We start from the raw sequence: 22463 nt of genomic DNA, 5'->3' as shown, positions 1-22463 counted from the left end.
CATTATGACATTGCCTTGTAGGATTGTTTTTTTTTTTTTTTTTTACCACCAGCGGTTTACAACTGCTTTAAATCGCGCATTTTGGTGTGCACCAAATTTCCTGTGTGCTGCTATCTTGGGTTGCTTTTAGAAAATACACAAACAAATAGAAAGTCTATAAGAAACTGCGATTACCTGTATGTAAACCATGGGTACACCTGTGCTGCTTTCAAACCGCAGCACAGTAGTGTGAAACCGGCCTAAGTGGTTGACCTGAAGGACACATCTTAAATTGAAGTGGACCAAGTCTAACATTATTGTAAGGTAATAAGAGTACTGTGTTAGTCATTAAATGCAGTACTGTTACTATGGAGCCCCTTGGATCCAAGGCCCAGGATGTACATGAAGCCCAACCTTTGACGCCATAATGATAGCTGAACTAAGCTCTCTCAACCAACATTAACTATTTCAAATCCTTATGCTGCTAACATTAGTAAATAAATAGGAAGGTATGTTATATTCACTTGTTTTAATTCCTTTCTTTTCCTTTTTTACATTTCTTCAGTTGCTTTTTAGTTTCTGACCTAGGCCAAAATGATGTCATACATCCCAGGAATCTTCATGGCAGGGGTGTATCATTAATTCAGTGGGCCCGTGTGCAAATTAAAAAGTGGACCCGGGGGACTGCCGGGAAAAGTAATGCGCCACGGCAGAACGTGGGCGTGGTTTAAATTATGCTAAATATTGGGCGTGGCTTAGAGGTGGTATGGTTAAATAGTGTCTGAGGTGACGTACATAGTGCAGAATATGGTAATATTAAATAGGGAAATAGAAAGGAAGGGGGATCCCCTAAGGGTTTGGGACTTTTGAGACACTCCAAAAAAAAAATGTTGCAAAAATTGATAAAAATATTGACATTTTATTATACACAAAATATATAAAACATACATCATAGATAGCAACAAAAATAAGAAAACATTTCCATAAAATAGAAACACAGCACAGAGAAATGCAGAGAAACAGCAGCAGAATACCCAACGCGTTTCGAAGCTGTATGCTTCTTCTTCAGGGGTAATTTAGCTAGATACTGCAAAATAAGATTCTACAATAGAATAACATAAGATCACATTAGTACAATTATTTATGATATCACTACATAGTATACAGAAGATATTGGCTGAAAAACTTACATAGTCTGTGATTGTGTTGAGATTTTACTGTTTGCTAGATTAAAATCACAGGTGAGTGATTTCCAGGCCTGCCTGTAGGCTTCCAAAACGATAGAGGTCACATTCATCCCTTGGTCAGACCAAAAGGGAAAAAGGGGGAGAAAAACTGGTCCCCTAAGTAGGTGGTACGTATAAGCACCAAGATGTTATTGAAGATAGCCAGTGCCTATGCTGTGTGTGGCTGGAGTCCAAATGAAAGTGGGAACTCAGATATACGTTGGTATCAAGACACAGGTTACTAAAGAGAGGGATATTGTTTGTTTCAAGTTAGAATGAGAGGCTTTACCTTCTTCTAACAATATATTTTTTATGTATGTGGAGCCACCAAGTGTAAAGAAATGGAGTAAGTGTGCCCAAAAAACAGGATCAAAGTGAAAAAATATATATAAAATTAGAAAAAGTAGGTGTGGGTGAGCCAGGGTGTGTGAATGAAAACCGGTAAAAGTGAGTATGTGAGATAAAAATAAATAGGCACTGGCTATCTTCAATAACATCTTGGTGCTTATACGTACCACCTACTTAGGGGACCAGTTTTTCTTCCCCTTTTTCCCTTTTGGTCTATTGTTTTGGAAGCCTACAGGCAGGCCTGGAAATCACTCACCTGTGATTTTAATCTAGCAAACAGTAAAATCTCAACACAATCACAGACTATGTAAGTTTTTCAGCCAATATCTTCTGTATACTATGTAGTAATATCATAAATAATTATACTAATGTGATCTTATGTTATTCTATTGTAGAATCTTATTTTGCAGTATCTAGCTAAATTACCCCTGAAGAAGAAGCATACAGCTTTGAAACGCGTTGGTTATTCTGCTGCTGTTTCTCTGCATTTCTCTGTGCTGTGTTTCTATTTTATGGAACTGTTTGCTTATTTATTTTGCTATCTATGTGTATGTTCTATATATTTTGTGTATAATAAAATGTTAATATTTTTATAAATTTTTGCAACATTTTTTTTTGAGTGCCTCAAAAGTCCCAAACCCTTAGGGGATCCCCCTTCCTTTCTATTTCGCTTTTCGGGATGTGGCACCTTTTATAGGGGGTTATGTCTGTGGACTAACCATGTTTTGTTAAATAGGGGATGTACAGTGAGGAGTGTATGCCAGTGGGTAGTATATGTAGGAGTGGAGTGCAGAGTGTATTGTGGTGGGTAGTATGTGTAAGAGAGGGCAGCGGAGTGTTTGGCGGTGGGTATTATGTGTAAGAAAGGGCTGTGGAGTATATGGCAGTATGTGTAAGAGAAGAGTGCAGAGTGTATAGCGATGGGTAGTATGTGTAAGAGGGCTGCAGAGCATATGGTGGTGGGTAGTATGTGTGAGAAAGGGCTGCAGAGCGTATGGCGGAGGGTAGTTTGCGTAAAAGAGGGCTGCAAAGCGCATGGCAGAGGGTAGTATGTGCAAGAGAGGGCTGCAGAGTGTATGACGGTGGGTAGTATGTGTAAGAAAGGGCTGCCGACTGTATGGCAGAGGGTAGTATGTGCAATAGAGGGCTGTGGAGCGTAGTATGTGTATGAGAGGACTGCAGAGTGTAGTATGTGTGAGAGAGGGCTGCAGAGTGTATGGTGAAGGGTAGTATGTTTAAGAGAAGGCTGCGGAACATATGGCGGAGGGTAGTATGTGTAAGAGAGGGCTGCAGAGTGTACAGCAGAGGGTAGTCTGTGTAAAAGAGGGCGGCGGAGAGTAGTATGTGCAAGAGAGGGCCGCAGAGCGTAGTATGTGTAAGAGGGCTGCAGAGTGTACGGCAGAGGGTAGTATGTGTAAGAGAGGGCTGCCGAGTGTATGGCAGAGGGTAGTATGTGCAAGAGAGGGCTGTGGAGCGTAGTATGTGTATGAAAGGGGTGCAGAGTGTAGTATGTGTGAGAGAGGGCTGCGGAGTGTATGGCGGAGAGTAGTATGTGTAAGAGAGGAGTGTGGCGTGTATGGTGGAGGGTAGTATGTGTAAAAGAGGGCTGCGGAGCATATGGTGGACGGTAGTATGTGCAAGAGAGGGCTGTGAAGCGTATGGCGGAGGGTAGTATATGTAGGAGAGGGCTGTGGAGTGAATGGAGGAGGGTAGTATGTGTAAGAGAGGGCTGCAGAGCGTATGGCGGAGGGTAGTATGTGCAACAGAGGGCTGTGGAGTGCTTTGTGGACGACAGTATGTATAAATCCCCATTTTTATTTATAGATTGTCTCCATATTTTATAGTCATTTCTATTGCATGTGTGCGCTATTCTTTTTTAATATACATGTCGCTTGGTTGATAGCTGCACCGGCTTTAGATATACATGTTCAGGGTGTGCTCCCCCAATTTTTTGCTTGTTTATTATGTATTCGGTCTGACCAGACTTCTGAGGTTGAGCACCCCACCCCCCACACACACCTGTACTCTATCAGTGTCCACTATCAAGTAGATATAGGAGAAGTCCCTTGTAGTGCAGTTGCACATCTCTCCCAGCAAGGAGTGTTATCTCCAAGGGTTAGAGAGGCTGGATTCATCCTTTTTTATGGATAGTGTAGGACCCACTGACAATGGGGTACTTTGACGTGGTGGTGGGCTTGAGCACGATATGGCCATATGGTGGGACCAAATCCCCATTTTTATTTATGGATTGTCTCCATATTTGATAGTCATTTATTTTACATGTGTGCACTATTCTTTTTTAATATACATGTTGCTTGGTTCATAGCTGCACCGGCTTTAGATATACATGTTCAGGGTTTGCTCCCCCAATTTTTTGCTTGTTTATTATGTATAAGCGAGGACTGCGGAGCATATGGCGGAGGGTAGTAGGTGTAAAAGAGAGCTGTGGAGCGTATGGCGGAGGGTAGTATGTGCAAGAGAGGGCTACGGAGCGAATGGTCGGAGGGTAGTATGTGTGAGAGAGGGCTGCAGAGTGTATGGCGGTGGGTAGTATATGTAAGAGAGGGCTGAAGAGTTTATGGTGAAGGGTAGTATGCATAAGAGAGGGCTGCAGAGTGTACGGCAGAGGGTAGTATGTGTAGGAGAGGGCTGCGGAGCGTATGGCGGAGGGTAGTATGTGTAAGAGAGGGCTGCAGAGTGTATGGCGGAGGGTAGTATGTGTAAGAGAGGGCTGCAGAGTGTATGGCGGAGGATAGTATGTGTAAGAGAGGGCTGCGGAGCGTATGGCAGTGGGTAGTATATGTAAGAGAGGGCTGCAGAGCGTATGGCGGTGGGTAGTATATGTAAGAGAGGGCTGCAGAGTGTATGGCGGAGGGTAGTATGTGTAAGAGAGGGCTGCAGAGTGTATGGCGGAGGGTAGTATGTGTAAGAGAGGGCTGCAGAGTGTATGGCGGAGGGTAGTATGTGTAAGAGAGGGCTGCAGAGTGTATGATGGTGGGTAGTATGTGTAAGAGAGGGCTGCGGAGGGTAGTATGTGTAAGAGAAGAGTGCTGAGTGTATCGCGGGGGGTATTATGTGTAAGAGAAGAGTGTATGGCGGTGGGTAGTATGTGTAAGAGAAGAGTGTATGGCGGTGGGTAGTTAATGCAGGGAGAGGAGTGCAGTATCAGCTTCTGAATGTCTGTTAGACACCGTTATACCACCTTGGTGGTTCACTTTTCAAAGGGACTACGGCAGGGATTACAGCAGGTCTGGAAAAGCTCTAAAAGAAAAAAAATCTCAAGCACATTCCTTACTGAAATTGACAGGGGGTTTCAACAGAGCAGTGTACAGGAGGTCAGCAGGGCACATTAGAAGGGGAGGGGTGCAGGGCACATTATATAGGGCACAAGGTAAAAGGTAGCTGCTAAAAAGTGTTTAAAGCGGTTGTAAACCCTATGAAAAAAAAAAATAAAAAAAAAAAACCTGCAAGACAAAGGCATAATGAGCTAGTATGCATCGCATACTAGCCCATTATGTTTAACTTACCTTAAAACGAAGCCCCGACACGGACCCCCGGACATCGATGCGGGCGCTGCCATGATCCCTCGTCGTCTCTTCCGGGTTCGGCGGCTCCGGCGAGCTGATTGGCCGGAAGAGACGGCTCCAGCGCGCTGATTGGCCGGAGCCGCGATGACGTCACTCCCGCGCATGCGCGCGGGAGTGATTTTTCCCTCAAGCTCCCGGCAAGTTAATTGAAGGTCCCCCCGGACCTTCAGAGCGCATGCGCCGCTCGCGCGAGCGGCTGCATGCACTGTAAATATCTCCTAAACCGTGCCGGTTTAGGAGATATTATTTGTACCTACAGGTAAGCCTTATTATAGGCTTACCTGTAGGTAAAAGTGTCAAAAAGCGGGATACAACCGCTTTAAGTAAATTCTGCATCCTATCGGAATGTAGCTGATGAGCTGTGCCTGTGTCAGGGGGAGAGAGCAGATCATATATAGGCTGGGCAGTTGGAGCACTGGGATCAGCAGAGAGATAGGATGGTCTGATAAGAGGGGGAAGTACAGGAGTGAAGGACTTCAGGGAGACTAACCCAGCACAATCAGTGGGACTGAGAAGAGCGGAAGATGGGAGCAGGTATGCAGAGATGGAGGGGAGATATATGAGAGGGAGAGCGTGAGTGGAGAAGAATCTCGAAGGGGGGGGGGGGGGAGAAGTGGGTTCAGAAATGAAGTTACAGAGAACTTGAACAAGTGGAGTCAGACTGAGCACAGCTAACACAAGAGCAGAGTTAAGCCCCGTACACACGCACCGAGTGTTGGTCGTAAATTTTCGGCCAACGTCTGAGCGGCCGATTGTCGGCTTGTTAGCATGATGCTTCCGACAACCGACTGCGACCTTTCGGCCGAACAAAATCTGGTGTGCATGCTATAAAATTTTTGTTGGCCGTCACCAGAACGGCCGATTGTTCGTCAGTCAGTACAGATTTCGGCATATCAAAAGTCAGATGAGCAAGACTGGGCATGCTCAGAGAAGAAAAAACACACGAAAAGTAGACTAGAACATAACATCACTTCTGCAGTTGGTTGTTGTTGGCCGACATAATTCATGTGCAGTCTAGAGCACATTTCAACTAACACAACAACACTGGACAAAAGACGGCCGATCGGTCGGCCAACAATCGGTGCGTGTGTACGGGGGGGGGGGGGGGGGGGGGGGAGAATGACAGGAGGAATGAACTGTAGTTTAGTGGCTGCAAATGTGCTCGTCAGCGGCCATGTATAGAATATATACTCAGGCTATGCCTCTAATTAGTGGACAGTGTTCTTGTCTTTTTGGATCGCTTACCCTTATTGGCTACTGTAACTGCTGCTCAGTTCTGCAACCAATTTAATTGGTCAGGAGAGATGAGGGGGCACTGTGTCTGTAGTGCAGCCCGGCAGGGGCACTGTGTGTCTTCCATTCATGGTAATGCTGAGCTGGAACCGGCAGTCACAGGAGCAGCTTCAACGCCTCAGGGTATCATCCATGTGTGCAGTTTGGGTCAGTGCACAGTGGGCCCCCCTATCCTCAGGGGCCCTTGTACACTGCACACATGGATGATACACCACTGCTTCATAGGCACTTCTTTCTTTCATCTGGAGGAGGGGCGTTCTTAGCTACTGTAAGTACTGTACATCCTCCAATCTGCATGCCAGAGCTAAAGGCAGGTGGATTTCAGGAGATAAATGCTACATGAATCATCTACCCTTACTCAAGATGATCATGACTAAAAATGATTGAAGGGGGGGGGGTCAAAATGATTTTTCAACAAAAATAAAGCATGCGTGACACGCCTCCTCTCTGACACGTTTCCTCTGACGAGACTTCCACTGAGATAGGAGGGAGGAAGTCAGTGGAAGTCTTGTCAGAGGAAACGCGTTGCGCCGTCATTCGCGTCATCCATTCATCCATGCTGCAGCCGGACGTGGGAACTCTATAGGCTCAACTTATTACATGCCAGAGAACAAGTGTGGATACATGTAAGTGTAATTGCCTATTTTCACGTAATAAATCGGGGGTAATGCACCATTTTCGATCCATTTGCATTTCGTACATGCGATTTGCGGAGTTAATAAGGAGACAGAACAATACCCTGTCCGTGGACCCTAAGATCGATAGTCGGGCAATAAGCTACACTCTGGATTATGGAGAGTTTATTCCCAACGCCTAGTTCATCTTGCATCTGGTAAGAGGCTCTCGAGTGTGCTCACACGCGGGGTGAAGGTGTATGGGAATATATGCAAATTTGGTTCCTGTGGAATACCCACGCTATTTATATATTTACATCTGGTAAGAAGATTAGCCTGCTGGTGGTGGGGATCGTTTCACGCGGATGTCACATTGAATTGAGTTTTCAGCACTGTATATTATCACAGAAGTTTCACGAGGAACATCAATACTTTTCACGTTGTTGTTTATATTTTGATGGACAATCTATTTGGACTTTTTCAACATATATGATTTATTTGTTCACTGCATTTGCACTTTGTTATATTGTGTTACAGGATTATGTTCTTTTAAGTTTATCGATTCAGGACACATCATAAGTTTAGCGCACCAATCAGTTTTTTCACAAGATACCCAATATCTTTGGTACTTAGCAATTGGCTCCTCAGGCACATAGTCCTCAGCTTGATGTATGCTCACAAAGTGCAGCTTATACAGTGCTCCCTGTTTTTGTTCCTGGCAATAGTGAAGGTGAGCAGCTGGTTGGTGATGCTTGTGTACAGCATCACAAGAACCTAGTTAGCATATAAGTGACATTTCCTAAAACGTCAGCTATATACTATATATATTTATACAGTATATTTATACACATAACCTAAATATATTTTGTGGGCATACTTAGAAACATACAAATACCCCATAACTTACAACACCGGTGGGGCCAAAACAAAAGTGTGTCCTTCATGGGAAAATAATATGTTTGTTTTAGGCTTCATCCCCCTCCATGTCATTCCCGCCAAATGGCCGAACTTTAGTGCACAGTACAAGCTCTGCTGTTTGACAGTATCTAGTTTGGTGCAAGTGCTTGCAAATGGCAAATTTTTTTTAGGGCACCTCCTGCCTCTTTGCAGAGGGGACTGGAAAGCTACGGGGAGATGAACAATGACTGGCATTGTGGAAGGCCAGGAAAGTGAGCAGAAGTACAGTTGACCTTAAACTACAGCGAATAAATAAAAGGCACTCCTGTCTTCTTAGAACACCTAGTACTGCCTCTAAATCTAGGCCCTTGTAAATTTAGTATTTGGCCTTGGCAGGATCCTTTTTTGCCCAACTGTTTATAGCCATGCTTCAAAAGGGCCTTAAGCTTAATTCATCTTGAAGCTAAAGATGACAGCAACATCAAAATAATAGCCTAGGACTAATGAAAATCAAGAACTTACATCTGAAGTTTTGGACTTGCACGTTTCTTGGCGGTCCTTCAGCATTTTGTCAATGACGCCACTGCGACTCCACACGTTAAAGACTGTTTTTCCATGCTGGTAACCCACATCCTGCAACAGAAAGAGAGCAGAAGAGGTTAACACTGAGTTCAGCATTACGAACTGCATCTAAATGCCATTACTCTGTAATTACTGGTCAATACCTGGCAATCGCTCAGCTATGGAACACAGCTCGGCCTGCACATTTGTGATCAACCTAAACCAAACCTTTAAAAATAGCTATCGCTATATACTGGATACGCTCCAGGGGTGCTGATAATGATTAACGGTAGCAGCCTTTACAGACAGCAAAGTGGATGGATTATCTGGCGATAGAGTCTAAATCTCTTTCATAGATCAAATTAATGCAAACTAATTGTGTAGGTGATGAGGAAGGAAAAAGATTTAGCTAGCTACAAGGCAGAGGTAAGACATGACTGAGCATGGCCCTTTAGCTTGGTCTGCTTTGTACTCTTAAAGTTGTGGTAAAGTCGGAAGGTTTTTTATTTTAATGCATTAAGGCAGTGATGGTGAACCTTGGCACCCCAGATGTTTTGGAACTACCGTACATTTCCCATGATGCTCACCTACACTGCAGTACATGTGCATCATGGGAAATGTAGTTCCAAAACATCTGGGGTGCCAAGGTTCGCCATCACTGCATTAAGATAAAAAAAACCTTCTGTGTTCAGCAGCCCCCCCCTCATACTTACCTTGATCCAGCAATGTTGCAGGATTGTCTCGGCTGCCTGGGACTCTCCCTCCCCATTGGCTGGGATAGCAGCACGGCGCCATTGGCTCCCACTGCTGTCAAAATCAGTGAGCCAATGAGGAGAGAGAGGGGGCTGGGCCGAACTGCAGCTCTGTGTTTCAATGGACACACAGAGCAGTGGCTCAACTCGGGTGCCCCCATAGCAAGCTGCTTGCTGTAAAGGCATTCGACGGGGGGAGGGGACAGTAGCGCCAGTGAGGGACCCGAGAAGAGGGGGATTTGGGCTGCTCTGTGCCAAATCATTGCACAGAGATGGTAAGTATAACATGTATGTTATTTTTAAAGAAAAAAAAACCCGAGACTTTAGTATCACTTTAACTCCCAGTGATACCAATGCTGAGGCACAATTCCTTAGTGGTACCAATGATGGGGCACTATTCCTCCCACTGATACCAATGATGGGGGATTGTTTAATCCCACTGATGCTGGGACAATTTGTACTCATGTTGGCGACAGTCTAGCCCCCCTAAAGTGCGAAGGACAGTACACTGGACTGGCCCTTTGTTTAGAAAAAGTTTGGAGACCTCTGACCTAGATAATAGAGAAAAGCAAAATAAGTCAACTTTTCTATAAAAACAGAACCCCTTGGACTCCTGGTAGACAAGGAAAGAAACCTTTAACATAGAATTGTAAATGGATTGAAGAATAAGGCACTTTAAAAGAGCCAGGTACTCTACACTTCCCTCTAACGGTTAACCTTGTCAGATTGCTATTTCTGTGGGTGCAATTAAAACATTAATGCATCTTTCTGCATAATCTCTTCCCTTGTTGCAAGGAATCATCACAGCTCTAAGATATACATAGAAAACATCCTTATTTCTAGGAAAAACAATACGATGAAAAGCAGGTACCTTCTAACACTGGGGAATCAGTGGTGGTGGATTTATGGTGACAGCAAGAGTTTACTGTCACTGTAAAAGCTTTGTATATGTGCCTCTGAGATATAACTCCTCCCATCACAAAGAGCGAGTGTTTTAATTAATCTAGACAGCTCTGCCACAAGCTTTGCCCTGCCGCCTGTGAATTATACGAGTCACAAGATGCCATCGTGGAGAGCACTGCTGCCACAGGAGAGGAAGGGTGCACAAGGACAAAATATAATTTATACTAAATGGGATTTGGAAATAAGAGGAGATATCAGTACACAGTACAGTAATGAAGAGGTCTTAATACACGCCCCCCCCCTAGTATTAATGATGACAGAACTTTCATTAAGAATGCAAATCCCATACACTTCAGGAAAGTACTTTTATTAAATGCATTGTGGCTTCTAGAGAGCTGGGAAATAGATGGACCTTGGGGTTGAGCTGATATCACGAATGCACATTTCTCTTCTCTACTGGTTTTGGATCAATTCCATTTTATTTATTTTCTAAGGTTACACTAATGCAAACTGTAAGGGTCCTTTCACACGGCCGCTCCGTGTGAAAGGTCCGCTGCGGGACTTTTTTTTTTCCCACGGAGCGGATGACATTTCTGTCATCCGCTCCGTGTGCCCGCATATCATCCTATCCATTTGCGGATGATATGCGGACATAATGTAAGTATATGGCACTGCGGATGTCAGCGGATGACACCGCTGACATCCGATTTTCCTTCCTTTCCGTTTTTTACACGGAAGAAAAAATGGGGTTCTGTTCCATTCGAAAAAACGGAACAGAACTGAAAGGAGGAAAATCGGATGTCAGCGGATGGTATTCCGCTGACATCCGCAGTGCCATTCACTTACATTATGTCCGCAAATCATCCGCAAACGGATGGGATGATTTGCGGACACACGGAGCGGCCATGTGAAAGGACCCTTAATTTTGTATCTGTGCAAGTGTCTCTGATTGACAAATAAACAATACATGCCAAAGGAGGAGCACTATGGGTTAGCTCAACAGACCGCACAGAAGATGAAGCTTGCATTGAAGCTACCTTTGTCTGACTGAACCTTTCCACTGAGCCCACTAAATGGAGTCACTGATGTAAGTAGTTCTATAAACAGGCTTCTTTCAGCACAGCTGAAGGATAAACTCGCTAAATATGGGAAAAGAACCAACCGCTGGCTGGATAGAAGACTGAATAGAAATATTATGCAATATTAAGGTGAAAATGAAAAAAATGAAAAAGTTCCTTTAATTAGGTCCTTACTATACAAATAAAAAGGTTATAGATATATAAAAAACAATATACTGTACAGTCTCATGACAAAATGTGGAAAATTTCAAGGGGTATAAATACTTTTTCAAGCCACTGTAAGTTATGATTAAGCACACTTTGTGTGAAACGAGTTAACTGTATCATATGCTAGTGTTGTTTGTCATGTGTTATGGAATAAAGGACTTTTATGGATGCCATTCAAAGTGTGCGGTCAGTCTTCTCTTTCTCGTGTCTATGCGGTGATGAGACGGGGGCGCGCACCTGGGATTGATCCCCGACTAAATCCACACATGAGCAGTAATCCACCTCCTGTTGAACTATACCTGTTCTGGGTCAGGGACTGTAACAATAAAAAAGGAGAAGTGTGGCCAAAGCTCTTTTGGCTATACTTCTCCTGTGGGTCACCTACAGTATCTCACAAAAGTGAGTACACCCCTCACATTTTTGTAAATATTTTATTATATCTTTTCATGTGTTCATGTGACAACACTGAAGAAATGACACTTTGCTACAATGTAAAGTAGAGAGTGTACAGCTTGTATAACAGTGTAAATTTGCTGTCCCCTCAAAATAACTCAACACACAGCCATTAATGTCTAAACCGCTAGCAACAAAAGTGAGTACACCCCTAAGTGAAAATGTCCAAATTGGGCCCAATTAGCTAATTTCCCTCCCCGTTGTCATGCGACTCCTTAGTGTTACAAGGTCTCAGGTGTGAATGGGGAGCAGGTGTGTTAAATTTGGTGTTATTGCTCTCACTCTCTCATACTGGTCACTGGAAGTTCAACATGGCACCTCATGACAAAGAACTCTCTGAGGATCTGGAAAAAAAAAAAAGAATTGTTGCTCTACATAAAGATGGCCTAGGCTAGAAGAAGATTGCCAATACCCTAAAACTGAGCTGCATCACAGTGGCCAAGACCATGCAGCGGTTTAACAGGACAGGTTCCACTCAGAACAGGCCTCGCCATTGTCAACCAAAGAAGTTGAGTGCACATGCTCAGCATCATATCCAGAGGTTGTCTTTGGGAAATAGATGTATGAGTGCTGCCAGCATTGCTGCAGAGGTTGGAGGGGTGTGGGTCAGCCTGTCAGTGCTCAGACCATACGCCGCACACACGGCATCAAATTGGTCTGCATGGCTGTCGTCCCAGAAGGAAGCCTCTTCTAAAGAAGACTAAGGACATGGATTACTGGAACCATGTCCTATGGCCTGATGAGACCAAGATAAACATATTTGGTTCAGATGGTGTCAAGCGTGTGTGGCGGCAACCAGGTGAGGAGTACAAAAACAAGTGTGTCTTGCCTACAGTCAAGCATGGTGGTGGGAGTGTCATGGTCTAGGGCTGCATGAGTGCTGCTGACCCTGGGGAGCTACAGTTCATTGACGGAACCATGAATGCCAACATGTACTGTGACATACTGAAGCAGAGTATGATCCCCTCCCTTCCGAGACTGGGTCGCAGGGCAGTATTCCAACATGATAACCACCCAAACACACCTCCAAGATGACCACTGCCTTGCTAAAGAAGCTGAGGGTAAAGGTGATGGACCGGCCAAGCATGTCTCCAGACCTAAACGCTATTTAACATCTGTGGGGCATCTTCAAACGGAAGGTGGAGGAGTGCAAGGTCTCCAATATCCACCAGCACCGTGATGTCGTCATGGAGGAGTGGAAGACGACTCCAGTGGCAACCTGTGAAGCTCTGGTGAACTCCATGCCCAAGAGGGTTAAGGCAGTGCTGGAAAATAATGGTGTCCACACAAAATATTGACACTTTGGGCCCAATTTGGACATTTTCTTTTAGGAGTGTACTTACTTTTGTTGCCAGCAGTTTAGAAATTAATGGCTGTGTATTGAGTTATTTTGAGGGGACAGCAAATTTACACTGTTATACAAGCTGTACACTCACTACTTTGCATTGTAGCAAAGTGTCATTTCTTCAGTGTTGTCACATGAAAATATATAATAAAATGTTTACAAAAATGTGAGGGGTGTACTCACTTCTGTGAGATACTGTAGTTCTGAACTCCTGTGACCTAGATTCAACTGACATCACAGGGCTGGTCCAGGCTCTGCAGGGATCCCCCCAAATAATGTCAGTTATACCCCCAGATTCCTGACTGGTAGCCGGCTCAGCCTCTTAGTGTGCTGCTGGGAGCCTGAGCCAGCTGTTCCTGTACCCTCCAGAGCCTGGCACACCAGTGAGCTCTGTGCTCACAGCAGACCTGAGAACTGAGTGATCAGCGGTCTTTGACTGCTCAGTTCTTGGTGGAAGTCAGCCATTTAGGTAGGTATGTATGTTTTTTTATTTTATTTCGGCACTTCTCATATAAAACCAATGCATCAACATGATTGGCAGGCAATTATTATTTTTAGAAAAAGAAAGCAGACCTGGAAGCCCTTATTATCAGGAGAGGTGTACTCTGAAGATGCTCTCTCATTAAAGGTGACCTGTATTGAGAAGAATACTGAGGCTCTCATAACTAAAATTCTTTAGAAAATGCTAGCTGCCTGGTTGTTGCTGGCTTTAATACTTTGGGACACTAATTTGGAACAAACAGACAGATCTAGAAATCCAGTCAAGTCAAATCTGATCTGCATATACTGTATGTTCTTAGCTAGTGGCTAAGAAAGTAGTGAAGTCACTAAATCAGCATGCCAGGCAGAGAAAAAGAGCTTTTAGAAGGTGATGCCAGCAATCCATGTTACTTTTGAATAAATTAAAAAAAAACAGTCAAAAAGGTAGAGAATGACCCTCTGGTAATGGCCACAGTAGGTGGGTGGGGCCACAACCATCTGGGTGATTCAACATCGAGTTATTACTTTTTAAGTGGACTAGCCTTGGAAGGGACAACTAGGTCAGCAACAGTAATATAATGCAACCCCAGTGCTGCTTTAGAAGATTACATAATCTTATAAAAGTTAGCTTTGCTACATGTGTCCTACATATGAATGCAGAGATACTTACACAAATCTCATCAAACTTGCCGAATTCCAGCGTGCCATATCTGTCAATTGGTGGTCGAATGTACTCGCAGTACTCACTATTCTTCACCATCTCCAGCTGCCGCACACAACACACATATGCCAACCGGGTCTGGATCTCTGCCATGTTCAGCACCTGCAGGGGGATGGACAGCATTAATGAGCTTACATAAACAGATGCAACAGAAATTACTTTAGCAAGGTATTACATGCATTTTTTAGACATCTCAGGCAAACCCCCAAAACAGATCCTTCCACGTGCACATCCACAATCCTGTGAAGGTGAAATTATCTTCACATTACAGTCATGGATGTGTGTTTGAACATTTATATTTATTCCCATAGTACTGTAAAGCAGGCCACAGGTAGGACATTTATTTTCATTTAGCCAGCAGGCTAGCCAAAAAACAAACAGATTATTCCATCCACACAAGCGAAGCATTGTATTGGCTGCATCCGCAGATCAACAATAGTTTTCTAACATTTCTGTTTGACAGAAGGCAGTCTATTGATTGAATTCTGTCAGACATGGATGGCCACACACATATCTGAATTCAGCGAATCCCTGCTGAACTGGCTGAATTTTGATCCATCTATGGCCAGCTTAAAATGATTCTAAAGTCTTTTTTTTCTTTAAAAATACCAAACATGTTATACTTACCTGCCCTGTGTAGTTGGTTTTGCACAGAGCAGCCTGGATCCTCCTCTTGTCGGGTCCCGTGTCGGAGCTCTTGGACCCTCCCTCCCGTCGAGTGCCCCTATAGCAAGCAGCTTGGCCCTGCCCCCTTTCTCTATTCAATGCCAAACTGACTTTGATTGACAGCAGTGGGAGACAATGTTGCCGTTGCAGTGTCTCAGCCAATCAGGAGGGAGAGTCCCAGATGGCCGAGGTACTCATACAACATCGCTGGATCAAGATGGGCTCAGGTTAGTATTAGTGGGGCTGCTGCACACTGAAGGTTTTTTATCTTAAAGCATAGTATGCATTAAGATAAAATAAAAAACCTTCTGCCTTTAGTTTAGAAATAAAAATTCTCAACCCACTTATATGCTAGTGGCATGGTCCGTCATTTCTGACGCAACTAGTATTTTTTTAAAGGAGTGGAGAGAACACAGATGACCTCATCTGTGTTTTGCGGGTCCTTCATGGTTCAGTTTGGGAGGCTGAGTCCCTGACTAAGCTGATCTGCACTGTAGGTCTGTCACCTTGCTGCCCTGTGTGGTGAGTGTGCATGGATCACCAGAATAACTGGACATTATTCTAAATCTTTGTCAATTCTAATCATGCAAGACAGCTGTGTGCCAGACCTGGTGCACTTAAGACAAACAGAGCACTGTGGGTTTTCTAAAGAGAAAGCATAGCAAAGCTGTTTACCTTTAGGCTCTCACTTTGAGCAGAGAGCTGTCTGAAAAGGCAGGAAAGGTGGTCATTTCTCTGATTCATTGTACATATTTAATTTTGAGCTATTGAGCACTGTACACCGTTTCAATTTCAACAGAACAGATAAAACTAGAAAGGTAAATGTAAAAAATGAGGCTAGAGCTGTCCCTACTGGTTGCATTTTTACAATACATATCATTCAGCAGCAATATTTCATATTTACCTTTCTAAATATAATATATGTTTACATTGTTTTTAAAACCAGATCATAAAGACAACTAAATCTATCTTAAAGTGGTTGTAAACCTCAGACACAAAATCTGAACAAAACACATATTTCTATAGTGTTATTTCTCGGTTGTCTAGTTCCTCTGCTATCAGCATGAATGACTTCGGACACATTTTCCTGACACCAAATGAAAAAAAAGGTGACAGAGGAGGGATCAATCTGTAATTGACAGCCTCAGCTCTGTCCCTGTGTGATATGTGAATGGGGTGTGTGTCCCTTCCCTCCATGCAGCTCTCAGAGCTCTTGTACAGTTTGTAACCGCAGCTCTCTACCCCCTGCTTTGTTGTCTGTGAAAAATCCTTTTAATCTCTTGAGATTTTCAAGGTTGTACAGGGCAAATAAACAGGTACAACCCATATAGGAGGATTTGTTTCACCTCCATGTATCACCTGAGGCCAGTCATTTCTCTGAGTATAGGTAAGGGTTTACAACCACTTTAGGCTGTTATTTTCTGTATTATCAACATGTGTAAAAGAAGCAGTTTCAAATCCTGCTCCAGCTGAAATAGATGTGATATAAAATTTTATGTATTAGAAGTGGGGCTTCCCATTTAATTAACTGGTTAAACAACAACTTTAATTCACTTCCAAAGCGGTTAATGCCCTGAACAAGAAAATCTATTCTTGTTCAATCCAAGTGAACGCATGGTTGCTCTGAGCTTTTCGCATCACTTGACAGTCACAGCACGGAGTCCGCACATCTCCCCTTGGAAGAAACGCTAGTCTGATTACCGCCATAACCTGAGAAAGCTCACCTTGATTTTTTCTGACAGCGGATTCCACCTCTTCCACAGCAACCACCAGCCAGACAGGGCGTCTCCGTAGTTAGTCAGGTTGGTCTCATCCCTGCTGCCCACATCAATGGCTAAAACCACCTTCGCACCTATGGAGCGGGCTACATCAGCTATTGGAATTCCAAAAGAGAATGAGTAGGTAACAAGTAATTTAAATGGTAACCTCTCACTCTAATACTACAGCTAGGCGCTCTGTAGCTTTTTTACTTTGGGGAACCAGAGACTCCAACTGGCCCGAAGCAACAGATATCAGCTGAGTGGCCCAATAAAGACTCTGCTCTGCACCAGAGATGATATAGTACAGTGTTATAGCCATATAAATCTGTTTAATGAAAGGATCTTGTCACTCCCCTTATTGCACTGCACAACACGTTTTAATGAAGACAAAACATACTGACAGTTAATTTGAAGGAAAAGTGACAGAATAATTATTGTGAGAATGCTGTCAACTACAAGGACAATTTTGAATACTAAAAATGAATGCTCATGTTTAAAGCTTTACTAAATACACAACAGTAAAATCAGTCTGTATATGCAGTAAGGCATGCTTGTTATACTCACTGTGGAACCTAAGGGGTTAATCCTCTGCATTGTGTAAAAAGGCTGTTTGATCCTGTCTTCTCTGATCCTCCCACTATCCCCAATATATTTCCTGATAATACAGAGCCAGGGGACAGGCTGCAAATGCTCAGTTTGGTGTGTATTGCTACAGAGTTTTTTTCCCTTTCTTGGGAGGGTGCATGTGATCAGCACAGGGCAATCCGCACTGTCCACATAGAGAGTCAGGGGTCCTGCATGCTTAAAGGACTGTCAGTGCAGTATGAAAACTCCTCCTACAAGCTTTAACCAGATACTCATAGAAGTCACAAGACTGCTATATACTGCTGATGAGAAAAGGTATTTAGCAGTTTATATTTACTAAAATAATTGCATTTCCATGTTCTGTGTATTGTGGGAGACTGTATAGGGAATGCACGCTCCTGGGTTTAGTAACACTTTAAACGAAAACTGTAAGGTTTGTGCTTAACTTGATTTTCATGTTATGTTCAAGTTTATGAACTGATTTAATATGTAACATTTTCAGTACTTGTTTGATATCTTTATAACAAGTTAGCATTTACTGAACACTGCTTCCATGACATTTAGTTGCTCCCTGACATCCCCGCGTGAGTGACCGGCGGCTCCGATGTCCCCTGGCCACTGGAGAGGGAGAAAGGCAGGCGGCTGATGTAAACAAAGCCGTCTGTCATTCTCCCTGATGTAACTGCAGAGATCATACGATCATGCTATGTAGGATCGTATGTCTCTGTGGTTACATCACAAGCCACGCCCCCCACAGTTAGAATCACGCCCCTAGGGATACATTTAACCCACTGATCACCAATAAAGTTAACCCCTCCCCTGCCAGTATCATGTTTACAGTAACAGTGCATATTTATAGCACTGATTACTGTAGTCATGTCACTGGTACTCCCAAAAGTGTCAAAAATGTCAGTCAAGGGTCCCGTCTGCCGCAATGTTGCATTCCCGCAAAAAAAAAAAAAAAAAAAATCACAGATTGCCGCCATTACTAGTTAAAAAAAAAAAAAAACAATAAAAATGACATAAATCTTTCCCGTAGTTAGTAAACGCAATAACTTTTGCGCAAACCAATCAAAATACGTTTATTGCAATTTTTGTTTACCAAAAATATGTATCAGAAAACAAATTGGCCTAAAATGTTAAAAAATTTTAAATTTTTACATTTTTTTATTGGGAATTTCATATAAAATTTTTTTAAAAATATTGTTATTTTTTCAAAATTGTCGCTCTTTTTTTTGTTTATAGCCACAAAGTAAAAATCGCACAGGTGATCAAATACCACCAAAAGAAAGCTCTGTTTGTGGGGAAAAAAAAGACATCAATTTAATTTGGGTACAGCGTCGCACGACTGCGCAATTGTCCGTTAAAGTCACGCAGTGCCGAATCGAAAAATAGGCCCTGGTCTTTGAGCAGCCAAATCCTCCGGGGCTTAAGTGGTTAAAGGGGTGTCAGCAATGGCAGTTTTTTATGTCCTCAGTACAGATATCCTTTCCTGTGCACCCAGAAAAAGCCAACACCAGAACCCTTTAATTTGCGGTTTCCACACTTTGTAGGTATGTAGGCTTTCCTCACTTTTGCCATATACTATTGGTCAGTAAAGTTTACCCCCCTAATATGAGCCAACAGCAGGGTGCAGGAGAGCTTTAAACAGCACAAGAAAGTGTCATAGCTTTGCAGATTATAGTGGCCAGGTGCCTGGACTTTATGTAGGTTTGTTAGATGTACTTTAAAGCCAAGGTGTAGTTAACAAAAATAGGAGGGAGGGAGCGGGGCCAAGCTGCGCTCTGTGTATCAATGGAAACACAGAGTGGGGCTGGGATCGAGCACACACGAGTGCCCCCAGAGCATGTGGCTTGCTATGGGGGCACTTGGTGGGAGGGGGGAGTCAGGGGCACAGTTGAAGAGGGGGGGGGGAGCCAGGAGCACAGTTGGAGGACCCAAGAACAGGAGAATCAGGGCTGCTATGTTTGTTATAAAAAAAAAAAAAAAAAAAAAAGGAATTTATGGTGGCTTTAACACAAGGGACACATCATCCTAAATGTAAGTTATGTTCTTATTATGTGTTTTTATTTTTAACTAAACTTAGGGCTTAAGAAAACAGAGCTAGCTATCATTTAGAAGCACTTCCGGTGACCAACTCTAAACACTCCTTGAAACTGTGTACCTGGGAGATTGTTGATATATCCCCCGTCCATCAGTAGGTGTCCATCCTTGGGGTCGCAAAGAGGTGGCATGTAGCCTGAGAGAGACATGCTAGCACGGACATATCGCCACAAACTCCCTGCAAAGAGAAATCAACTCATATTAGTCCAATTACTAGGAATCAGTCTATAAGGTAATTCAAATGAAAAGGCCATATAAACCCCAATAAGATTGCACCATCCACTTCTGGTATCAGACTTAAATTGCTGGCCTGCTTACTCGTCATTCACCTCAAATACCTTGCACAAAACCAATTGGCACTTTTTGCTTCTATTTCTTAAAATTTTAGTAACCATACTGAATACCTACAGATAAGTCCCAAATACAAGTGGGAAGCCAGCAAGTCATTCAACTTGCTAAAGACCACTCTGCACTGAACATTTTGAATGGATTTGATAATCTTATCTTTCAGGAACTGTGATGGGGAGAACTCCCGAATTAAGCCATTACAAAGCCAAATGATGGTGTCCCAATCCCTCCACAGATCTCCAATAATGAAGAATGAACATCCAGGGAATCCAGCTGTGACCAAGCAACACTTTTATTATGGTCTTCAGGTAGGGGTCAGAGGTTCAATCTACTGTAGGGAATTAGGTGCTGCCCACTACAAACTGGAAGCAGTTTTTCACAGTGTTGCCTGATAATGCATGAGAAGTGAACATTTCTGAGGACCCAAGAGACTGCTGTAGAGTTCAATAAACCGACACACGGAGTATAGGATTATGTCATAAAAGGTTAAGTGTTTCTGATTTGGGAACACAATCCCAACAAGTGCAAGTTATAAGGAAATCTCTCAAGTCTCAAGCCAGATGGACTTGTGTCTTTTTTCAACCTGACTAAAGGTTCATACACACTGGACCAAAATTGGACGAAATATCCTCCAATCTTTCTCTCTCATGCTCAGCGGTCATAACCGTTTTTAGTTAGCAAAGCATAATGTTCACGAAATTTCTCGTCCGATTTTTTTTTGGGACGTTTGTACCTAGACTTCCGGGTCGTCAGCAACTTCAGATCATGCGCGGTCTTTCGTATCCGCATACACATTAAATGAAAATTGGTCGTGCTGGGGACGAAGGATAAAAATTTTGGTGTTTGTCCCTCCGTTTTTTTTCGTTGAAAATGTCGGCATTGGCTGCTGAAAGTTGTGTACACACTAGCCGAAAATCATACGATTTTACCTTGGACGGGAATTTTCCGCAGATTTTCTACTAGTGTGTACCCCACTTAACTATGTAACAACTAGGTTATCTGCTCCTTCTTGTGCATTCTGTGCAATAATATGCCAGGACTTTTTTTGTTCCGACTCATCACATTAGATCCATGGGTCTTTTCTGTCTCCTGCTAATATCACCACCAAAGCTTGTCACTATCCACTTATCATGTGCTGCTAATGCTATCAGTCATTATCCCATTGTGGATACCTCATGGAGACAGCACTGCAGGCTGCCACAACAGCTATAGGACATAAATCACTAACAAATTTCTTATTTCATGCGTAACCGTCATCCAGTATCTCACAAAAGTGAGTACACCCCTCACATTTTGTAACGTATTTAAGTGTTCTTGCCTAGTACACTTAGTCAAGTACACTTCCTATTCTTTCACATATATATAATTTTTATTATAGTGAAAGCCTATGGGAAAATTTGGCACCCTAACTACTCCCACAGTTTTTACACTACATAGACAAGTAATATACTGAAATGAGCGGATCGTTCCCGTTCGTGTTGCTTTTACTTTTTGGAAGTTATTGCCAAATGGTTTGCAAAATATTGTTGTTTTTGTGGCGAAATTGGCCCCATAGGAATGAATGGCAGAATGTTCAAAACTACAGTGGAGCCTGAAACGAGTTAAGAGGGTGAGCAAAGAAATCTTGCCACAATTTCTAAACTGCTGCCACTCCCTGATTTTTAAGGCCACCTACACAAATGTTACATCAAAACGTTCACCTAACCCTGTTGCCACTTAACATGTCCACATCTAAGCCATAGCCCTAATAGTTTTTACACTATGACCGTTTGTTTCCAACTCATGCCGTCCATTAACATTCATTGAAACTGCACTCAAACCATCTCAAATTTCAAGACCATTTTCTAACCTGTGACTGTGCCTTCAGTTTTAATGTTTCTTAGACATACTATACAGGAAAATGTTGGCTGGGTCTTGTGATTCCTACGGTATAAGTCTCTAAGCTGTGAGATTTTGAGCTTTTACACTAGAGCCGTATGAAGATGGGCATCGCCAACTTTGGTAAGTTGCTCCATAAGAATGAATGGTGGAATGTTCCTCAATGTTCAAAACGTGACCATTTGTGTGTGGTGTGTGTGTGTGTGGGAGTGGCAGCAGTTAAATTGTGGCAGTTGGAAACACACACAACACACTAAAGCCCCGTACACACGTACCTAATGTCGGCCGAACGATCGGCCGTCTTTTGTCCGGTGCTGTCCTGTCGGCTGAAAAGTGCTAAAGACTGCACACGAATTTTGTTGGCCAACAACAGCCGACTGCAGAAGTGATGTCATGTGATGGTTAACTTTCCGTGTCTTTTTTTCTTTTCTGAGCATGCCTAGTCTTGCAAATCTGCTGTTTGTCGGCCAAATTCTGTACTGACTGGCGAACAATCGGCCGTTCTGGTGTTGGCCAACAAAAATTTTAATGCCTGCACACCCGATTCTGTTCGGCCGAAAAGTCGGAGTCGGTTGTTGGAAGCATCATACTAACAAGCCGACAATCGGCCGATCGTTCGGCGGCCGACAATCGCTACGTGTGTACGGGGCTTTACACATCACACTTACACACACCACA

At 43.3% G+C, this 22463-nt stretch overlaps 1 protein-coding gene across 1 annotated transcript in view; it reads right to left on the bottom strand.

Annotated features, from left to right (window-relative positions):
• The window catches only part of PNPLA7 (patatin like domain 7, lysophospholipase), a 733226-nt gene that overhangs the window by 38538 nt on the left and 672225 nt on the right, over positions 1-22463 (bottom strand). The window contains exons 30-33 of the mRNA XM_082263919.1: positions 19621-19737; positions 16836-16984; positions 14395-14547; positions 8467-8577 (exon numbers count right to left, since the gene is read on the bottom strand). Of these exons, the coding sequence (XP_082120045.1) occupies positions 8467-8577; positions 14395-14547; positions 16836-16984; positions 19621-19737 (530 nt within the window). The remainder of the gene's footprint in view (positions 1-8466; positions 8578-14394; positions 14548-16835; positions 16985-19620; positions 19738-22463) is intronic.

Source organism: Pelophylax lessonae (assembly GCF_965119305.1).
Source record: "Pelophylax lessonae genome assembly, chromosome: 7".
Taxonomy (NCBI): domain Eukaryota; kingdom Metazoa; phylum Chordata; class Amphibia; order Anura; family Ranidae; genus Pelophylax; species Pelophylax lessonae.
This window is presented reverse-complemented; position numbering and strand designations above follow the sequence as displayed.